At 42.7% G+C, this 9,523-nt stretch overlaps 1 protein-coding gene across 1 annotated transcript; it reads left to right on the forward strand.

Annotated features, from left to right (window-relative positions):
• The first annotated feature begins 16 nt into the window (after window positions 1-16).
• Window positions 17-7,301, forward strand: sdhaf3 (succinate dehydrogenase complex assembly factor 3). The gene is made up of 2 exons (XM_017481071.3): window positions 17-549; window positions 7,001-7,301. Exons 1-2 carry the CDS (start codon window positions 373-375, stop codon window positions 7,193-7,195), a joined length of 372 nt encoding a protein of 123 aa, XP_017336560.1. The 5' UTR covers window positions 17-372; the 3' UTR covers window positions 7,196-7,301.
• The last annotated feature ends 2,222 nt before the right edge of the window (window positions 7,302-9,523 follow it).

Raw genomic sequence — 9,523 nt, forward strand, 5'->3', positions numbered from 1 at the left:
TTCCGGGTTTACAAGGACGTTGTGGGCTGAATTACAACCATCCATTTACTCCCTTCGTAGGCGAACTTTGTAGGGTGTTAAATGACGGCTTTTATATTGTATCCAGTGCACTATTTATGGTAGGGTGTGTTATTTGGATTTGAGACACTGTTTGTGTATCATACTCGTTCGTGCTCTTGTCTACATTTTAAAACAGTCGATGTTTTAAAATGGCCGGGTTTATATGCTTTTTATAAGTGAATGTAGAGTTAAAACAATGCTGTAGAGTGGTAATTCGTCTTGAAACCATAACGTGTATGTGTGACACACACACACACACATATATATATATATATATAATAGGGAGAGAGGACATTAATTTGTCCCCTTGCTATGGCCAGTCCAGCCCACATGTCCAGGGTCCGAGCCCTGTATAAGAGGATCCTCATGCTGCACAGATTCATGCCCATTGATCTGAAGGCTCTCGGTGATCAGTACGTGAAGGACGAATTCAGAAGACACAAATCTGCATCTCCAGAGCAAGCCCAGCACTTCATGAAGGAATGGGAGGTAAAATCATGAAAATCATTATCAGTATCGCCACATGGTGGCGCCCTGCACCACATAACACAACCTGCTAAACTGGGTGTCTGCATGTTTGATTCACTTCTGAACATTCATCTTTAAGTAAGAGCTTTATCCTGGTGCATCCGGAAGTCTATCCCAGGAACGCTGGGTGTCAGGTGGGAACGCATCCCGGGTGGGACGCCACACAGGTGTTTTATAGTCACCGACTAAACCCCCAAAACATGTTTTTTAAGAAGAATGCAAAAACTCCATGTAGACGGTAACCTCGTAACGTCGGTTCTGATCAGCCTGGTGGTTTTACCTCTCACACACACCTACTCAGTCCTGTACAGGTGTGTTAAGAGAAGAGAAACGAAGAACGAGCAAATCACCAAACTTGTCCTGGAGACCTGGTTATTATGGGCTGTTTAAGACGAGACACTGCAGGCGATTGTCATATCTATATATTATCACTGAGCCTAAACAATCTCCGCTTACAAATTTGACATTTATGCATGCAAACCTTTGAAGAGGCTTCGCCTAAATAATTCTGTTTTTTTTTTTTTTTTAAATAAAAATGCGCATACATTGCATAAATGTTCATGTCACGGTGAAGATGGGTTTACAGAAAAGGTTGTTGGAAAATCATTTCTCTTTATTGTTTAAGCAAGAAAAGAAAAAAGAAAGAAACAACAAGAAAAAAACACACCACAGGCTGTTATGGAAAATGTTTTTGGTCGTTTTTATAATCACGGTAATAAAATCTGACTTAAAATCACGTAGAAACGTGGAGAGGTGTTTGGTTCAGAATGAGGAAGAAACCTTGATAAATACAGCGTGGTTGAATGCGATTTCTCTCTAGTTAGTTCGGTTTATATGGAAATGGACATGTCATGACTGTCATAATGACACGTAGTCTGACGTATATTAGGAAACAAGCTTTTCAGGGATATGTGACATGACGTGATTCGAAGTGGGCGGAGCTTCAAGCCTTGTTCAGAGTTGCTAAGCTTCAGATAGCGCAGTGGACGAAAGCAGGAAAATGAATCAACTTTCTGTTGAGTTGTGACATTTTTATTGCTACATCCTGACGGGATGACGTGCCGTAGATGCCATTTACAGATCCAGATTGCCTTTGCGTACTAACGTTCATCTAAGGACTCCGACGGCGTCCGAAGATCTGTCTCGTTCCCACTCCATTTCCTCCATTAGTTTCAACATAAACAGCTGCCTAGGTCAATCTGCCTGAGAGTATTCACCGACACAAACGATTCCTCTGTCACTCGCGCTTACTCGGGGATTCAGACACAGTGTTTAACATCCTCTAGAATGCAATTTTCGTTCGCGTTTATCTACGCAAACGACGCTTCGTCTCGGTGTGTAATCTTGGGATTATGATGGAATTAAAATATTTATGCGCTTTGAGGATTTCAAAGCTTGTCGGCTGATTTTTTTTTTTTGGCCGTTGTTATTTCAGTGTCCAATCAACATCAGTCCCGCAGTTATCAACGTGTTGGGGGAAATTCCTTCTGGAGTAAGCTGTTAATTAGGGATATGAACGCACATGTGAAATTTCATGGTTCTACTGTATATAGAAAACAGCTGAGTTTGGGGGGAAACTGTTTTGAAAATTCAATGTAGTTTAATGTGTTTACAGAAAAAACACACACTGGCGTGCTGTGTGTAATATCCAGAGGTGGTCACTGGAAGAGAACGTACACCGTGCGTGCATAATTGTAAGTAAGAGCTTGCTGGAGTGGCCACTCCTCTCCGTTCGTGAAGAAGTGGGCGATTCGGTACTCCGTCTCGCCTTCCAAAGCACGCCGCGAGAGGGAAAAAAAGTAGGGGGGGAAAAGGTCCGGAAGGGCGGTGCTGGAGCCAGGAACCGACGGTGAGCGAGTCTCCAAATGCGATTAGGAGCACTGAGTGTTTGCTCTAATCCAATTACTGCAGAAGGCCCATGGGAGATCTCCCCGCCTAATAAATCGGCCACATTGCACCAGACAAGCTTTCCCTCGAGAGGAAAAAAGAGAAAGGGGAAAGAGAGAGAGAGAGAGATGGTCGTAGAAGTGGAGTGAGGAAGAAGTGTAAGGAAAATGAAGACATGAGAGAAATCGACTTCTTGCTCACTAATGCATAAGTTCACATCAAATGGAACGGGGTGATGTTACTGCTTCAGGTCATTGACAAACAACATTGCTATAAGTGGACTCATTATGGCTGTCAGTGATGTCCGGAGCTTAAAATATCCTTTTGCAAAAATTCAAACTGTGTGTAGCTACGAAATGACTGTCAGGAGGTCTGGAGCTCAGTATACTCTGTCAGAATGTACAAATAGATGACCTCTGACGAACATTTATGTAATAGTCTGTATAGCCGTACGTCTTCATGCATGGACTAGCAAACAGTGGATTTAATTGGAAAGACACATTAGCTGATTGTTTGCTCTCTAAATCGTATGTGTCAGACTCGAGTCATGTGTGGTTGATTCGAAAGATGTAGTTGCGGTTTGGATGGCAAAACAATGTCACGTCTGCTCCGCAGTCTGTTCTTTCAGAAAGCTTAGGCCCTGTTTACACTAGTGGGTTCTCGTGTGAAAACGGCGTTTTAAAATGAAAAAGATCCTCCTCCGCACTGGCGTTTCCACCGCGTTTCAGAAACGATCTCCGTCCACACTACACAACCGACAACGCATGTCACATGACCATTCGTGCACACTGGGTGTGCGCATACAAGTGTAAACAGGAAGTTGGTTAGTAGTCCAAACCGGCGGTCCATGTAGGGCTTACGCCACTTGAAATGACTTGGCTCGCTATGATCATCGCTCGCTTCTTGCGCATGTAGCAGTTGCAGTTTTATAAAATACAGAATCGAACTGCACAACGGCTGCTAAGAATGACGACGAAGCCAGCAAAGCTCGCGGTTTCAGTCTCCGTGTTGTTGTGTGTACGATCAATGTCGCGTAACGGTCATACGGTAGCGGCTTGACGAATCAGGGAAGGATACGCGAAGATCCAGAAGACCCAATCAAGGGGAGAATGTGGGCGGAGCCACGCCTTCATTTTCGTGTGTTCACACATGAAACGCGAGCCCGGGGTTTTCAAACTAAAGCGGGGTCTTCCACGTTTCCAAAAGTCTTCGCCGGAGTATTGTAGACGACAGGCATTTTAAAACGAGAACGCACACTACTGTAAACAGGGCCTAAGTGGAGGAAGATGATCAACATGTGACAATCGTCGTACTCTTTATATCCATTTATATAGTTACATAATGGAAAGTAAGCAACGCTTCACCTACGTTATAACGGCTACGTTATAACGGCTACGAGCAGGCGTTTCCTCACCAGCCTTTTTGTTAATAAGACACCGGAAACTTCAAGCTCTTTCCGTAGGACTTTCCCATAGTGGAGAACTTTTGTTGAACGTTAAAAGGCGCTGACACCGAAGACTCCTTCCATGAATGTTACATAAACGTCTGTTTGGAGCAGAGGTATTCAAACTAGGCAATGCAGGAGGGACACGTGAGGGGTTGGATGGAAAAATACCAAACCCTTAATACATTTTAAGTAGGAATACGCTGGAAATCCAAAATCCAGTAAGCCAGTTAACATTTGTGCAGGAACTCTCCAGTATTAACAAACACTCTCTGAAGCCCCGCCCCCTCCTTCCAGCTCAAACTGGTAAGATTTGTTCTCAAAAAAATAAATTATATATCAATGATTAAATTACAGATTTTTATTATGAGACTCAGTCTTAGGTTATGTGGCGTGAATACCATAAAACTCCCGATGAATTAGCTGTTACTATAGAAACAATAGCGCATTACTAATTTGCTTTGGAGCTGGAACTCCTCTCAGAGCTGTTGTTATTCATCAAGACCTTCTGACCAATCGGAGTCGAGAATTGACCTGCGCTCTGATATATAGAGCTTATCATATGGCAGACCTGGGATTTTGAACTCACAGTTCGTACACCGCTAAAATCGCTCATGAACTTAAACTACCGGCCGTTACGTGCGCCTACATTTCCATGGATTTAATAGTAAACAGTAAATTTGAGTGGTCTGAGGAAAATGTATACGGCCAGACTGATTGCGAATCGATCATCATTATGCAGGCAGGTACCACCAGTCACTTCAGTAGATGGTACTTTTATTTATTTATTTCTTTATTTATTTATTGAACAGACCTGTTTAAGTGCTTTGCCCTTGGGAAAGCCAGTTTACTCCAGACTGATGACATCACTGCCAGCACTAGACCTTGATATTCAGCGCGTGAACGCCGCCAGAAAGCCCGCCGTTGAACAATCCTCGTGATTCTTAAAATATAGCTTCTTGGCAAACATTCAGTGTAATTACATTATGTAGGGAAGGAAGCCTCTCAGACAAATGGCTCCTTGCTCCTGAAATTGAATTGCGTCCAAATCTCCACGACATTTCATGAATGAGTGGATGGATGATTTCAAGGTTTCCTTTTTTTAAAAAATTTTTTATAAATTTTTTTTTTTTTATGAATGAGCTCATCGTACGCTACCGTAGCTGGTGGTGAAGAATCCACGATGACATTTTTCTACACGGAGAAGAACTTTCTGTGATGTGAAAAGAAGTGTGCGGTCGTATGAGTCAGTAATTGCTGCACTGCGAGAGCAATTTCGGTACGCGGTGTGAAAGAGACGGGTCACACCTGGGCTCTGACCTCCATTATTGCTCCGACTGTGGCATCGGCTCGTGGGTGCCGGAAACTTTTCCTACCGTTGAAGTGAACAGATAAATAAATACGGAATCTTTGAGATCTTTTCAAATCTTTTAAATCAATACCACTCTGTCCTTGTGCGTCTGTGTTCTGTGTGCGGACGCAGTTAGCATGCGTTACACGTATTCTACGCGTAATACAGAGTGACGGAGCGAAAAGCTAACCGAGGCGAAAAAATAATTGGAGAACATGACATACTTTTTGGTTGAGTACAAGAAAGTCACTCATGCCTCTATTTAAGGGACTTTTTGCTCGGCTGTGCCTCCGAATCGCTGGTTGGTCAGTTATCAAAGTCCTGAAGAGACAAACGTGTGTTCGCACGGATGGGGGACAGGTAAGGACTTGTGTAGTTTTATACACTGTTAGGAAAATAGTTCCTCCAGTTCCTAAAAGGTTCTGCTTGGACCCTTTTCTAATACCTTCTATTATAGGGTTCTATATATGGAACTTGCAGTGCTTACCCCATGTACAAACTAAAGGTTCTTGATGTGACCTCTGCTTCTAAGAATATAGTAAGGAATATAATTAACGAATAAAACACTTGGAGGCGCGCTGTAATAGGGGAATAATCAACGACAGGGTGGTGGGGTGAAGAGGAGTTACTGTTACCACCTGATGTTGATTATTTTTTTCCTCTATCGCTCTCTTTATAACGGCAGCAAAGTGTTTTATTCCTCATATACCACAGCAATATGCCGATGTTAACGTTTTCCTTTATTAATAAAAGTATTACACATAGTACATTAAATGCTGTGGAAAGTCCGTGAAACAAATTACTTACTGTTATTACCCTCCATCCTGAACACTTTCCCATGACTGAAAAGACTGAAATAAATGATTAGTTTAATAAAAAAAATTAATAAATAAATACGTTTATATGGAGCATCTACTATATACCATTAAGGCAAGGACCCAGACAGTTTTTTTTCTTGGTTCATACACCGATCAGCCCTAACTTTAAAACCACTGACAGGTGACGTGAATAACATTGATTATCTCATTACAGGGGCACCTCTCAAGGGTTGGGATTTATTTATTAGGCAGCAGGTGAACAGTCAGTTCTCGAAGTTGACGTGTTGGAAGCAGGAAAAATGGGCGAGTGTAAGGATCTGAGCGACTTCGACAAGGGACAAATTGTGACGGCTAGACGACTGGGTCAGAACACCTCCAAAACCACAGGTCTTGAGGGGTGTTCCAGTGGTTACCTACCAAAAGTGGTCCAAGGAAGGACAAAGTCGTGGGTGCGCAAGGCTCATTGATGCGTGTGGGAAGCGAAGGCTAGCCCGTCTGGTCCAGTCTCACAGAAGAGCTTCTGTAGCACACCTTGCTGTAAAAGTTAATGCTGGCTATGATAGAAAGGTTTCAGGACAGTAAATCAGTTGGTACGGAGCATCTGCCATAGTCCCTGCAGATGACACCTACTGACCAATCAGATTTGAGAATTCAAAACCGCTGTGTTATAGATAATTATAAACAATTTTAGTAAATATACTAAGTCAATTTCATTTCAAAGCCTGGAAAAAAGGTGCAAAAAAAGGCTCCGCCCACATTTTGGTACAGGAATAGGTTAACGTGTTTTTTTTCATGTATTTTTTCCCTATTACTCCATAAATTCATCTAGTACATACAGTATGTATATGAATAACATGTTTCGTGTGTGTTGTCTTTCTCTGATCTGATCTACGTGTCTTCTTGGGGCTGTAGGCCTACAGAGACACCCTACAGACGCAGGTGCTCGAGACAGCAGGAAGAGGAAAGATGGCGTTCGGTGCTGACCTGTCCGAGCAGCAGCTCAGAGACTTTCAGGAAGAACAGATCGGCCAGCTTTACGAGCTGATGCTAGAGTCCAACAAACCCAACCGGCAGTTCCACATCCAGGAGGACGGCTCACCAAAATGACAGGCTGTTTATGAGGAAGGACAGAACTGACTCATTGTGATTTATGTAGTGTCTGTAGACATTAAGAACATGTAATTATACATTATATTGATTGCTCCGAATGATTGCTCTGTCTTTCTCGATCGGGTTTGTTCTTTTTTTTTTCCCCTTCATCTATAAAAGCGCGAGACACAAAAAAGCAATGGTTCCTTCTTGAGCATAATTATCTTCCTGGAAAAAATAGTTATCTTCCAGTATCTAAGTTAAATCTATTCTCAGGAGGCACTTACCATTCTCCACGCATGCAAAACTAAAGTGCAAATCAATAATGCCTCTTTTCTTTTAACTCAATTATACGAGTTCCTGAAGGGGAAAACCTTATTAGCCAGCAGACAATTTTGTTGATATAGTTGACACAACTTCAATGTTCAGTATGCTTTAGATGAACTCATAACATTACACATAAAAATCTGTGTGCTATAATAACAAGCTTTGGGTTCAGGGTTTCCATTTTGTAACGTAACTACTTGAATTTACCATTGTGATGCTCTATTTCATGACAGTCTGCACTTTACCTGCTTATATTTAATAGATAAAACGCTTTAATGCACTTATATAGCGCTTTTTTAACCTTACCGGTTCTACAAAGCGCTTTGCACTGGTTCTCATTCACACACACACACACTTGCACACCATTGGTAGCAGAGCTGCCATGCAAGGCGCTAGCTTGCCATCGGGAGCAATTTGGGGTCTTGCCCAAGGACACTTTGTCATGTGGAGTCACGTGGGCCAGGAATCGAACCGCCAACCCTACGATTAGCGGACAACCCGCTCTACCACCTGATCCACAGGCGCCCACGTTTTAAACATTGTGCAGTTTCTGACTGTGCAAATCTCTCGGGATTGGAAAGACCTGCAGTGACAATCTCGGTGTTGACATGAAAAAGTTTCATTGAAACCCACTGTAGCCTCAGATTCCTGTTCTTGGTAACAGGAGTGGAACCTGATGAGGTCTGAAGCCCATCCACCTCAGGGTTTGACATGATTTGTGTTCGGAGATGCTTTACCGCTTACCACGTTTGGAAGAGTGCTTATTTGAGTGACTATAACCTTCCTGTCAGCTTGGGCAGCTGTGGATCAGGTGGTAGAGCGGGTGGTCCACTAATTGTAGGGTTGGTGGTTTGATTCCCAGCCCATATGACTCCACATGCCGAAGTGTCCTTGGGCAAGACACTGAACCCCAAGTTGCTCCCGATGGCGCCTTGCATGGCAGCTCTGCTACCATTGGTGTGTGTGAATGAGACACAGTGTTTATACACAGCTATATAAGTGCACCATTTACCATTTTGCACCAGTCTGGCCATTCAGTTCAGACCTCACTCATGACCAACACATTTTCATCCATAGAACTGCCTCTCAAGTCAAGCCGAGTGGGTTTTATTGTCATTCCTCTATATACCTTGTATACATTGGAACGAAATGTCATTTCTCCGGGACCATGGTGCAACAGTACCCAAGACTACATAAAGTGCAAATACAGAACAGTGTGAGATGAGTGCAGGGCAGTAAATACACCGGGCATGGGCTGCAACTGTGAACTATTGCAATATTGGCAGCAAAACGAGTTCCATAAATAGAACGTGCAGGTGCGCGATGTTTTTGAGTCGTACTGGGTAATGCTTTTTGTTTCTCACACTCTTCCGTGTAAACTCTAGAGACCGCTATGTGAGAAAATCTGAGGAAACCAGCGATTTATTTAACTGCTCACACCAGCCCATCTGGCACCAACAACCAACAACCGTTCCACGGTCAGAGTCACCGAGAGCACATTACTGTCTGTCTATCTCATTAAAAATGATGGACATGGACCATAAGTCTTAAAGTTTGTAAAATATCAGAAAAGTACTAAACTACCAGTAGGAGAGAAAACTAAAATATTAGGTCTCAAGCGTACACAATTGACAAATCAATTCCCCACATTGTCACAATACATTACAAAGCAGCACGTCGTCTTATTGAAGAAAACCAGGCTGCCGTCGAACACCTGAGCACAACAGACAATGATTTGACTAATTTACGACGACACAGACATGATTACAGGTAAATCGAATCCTTTGAATAAAATCTTCAGACACACAGACCGTTCCTGGGAATGCAGTGTACTCAACAAATAGTTTTTTTTCTTCCCCCTTTAATAAATGAGAGACCAGTTGGCGCTAAAAGCTTTAAAACAGTCCCAAATATTAGCAAAACATTTATATCAAGGAGCCTTTGTGCAACTGAATGATCTCACAGAACTCCAGTCGACAAATTAAAACCAGACATTTCACCGTGATGTGCTGTCTTTTG

Source organism: Ictalurus punctatus, chromosome 12 (genome assembly GCF_001660625.3).
Source record: "Ictalurus punctatus breed USDA103 chromosome 12, Coco_2.0, whole genome shotgun sequence".
In the NCBI taxonomy this organism is placed as follows: domain Eukaryota; kingdom Metazoa; phylum Chordata; class Actinopteri; order Siluriformes; family Ictaluridae; genus Ictalurus; species Ictalurus punctatus.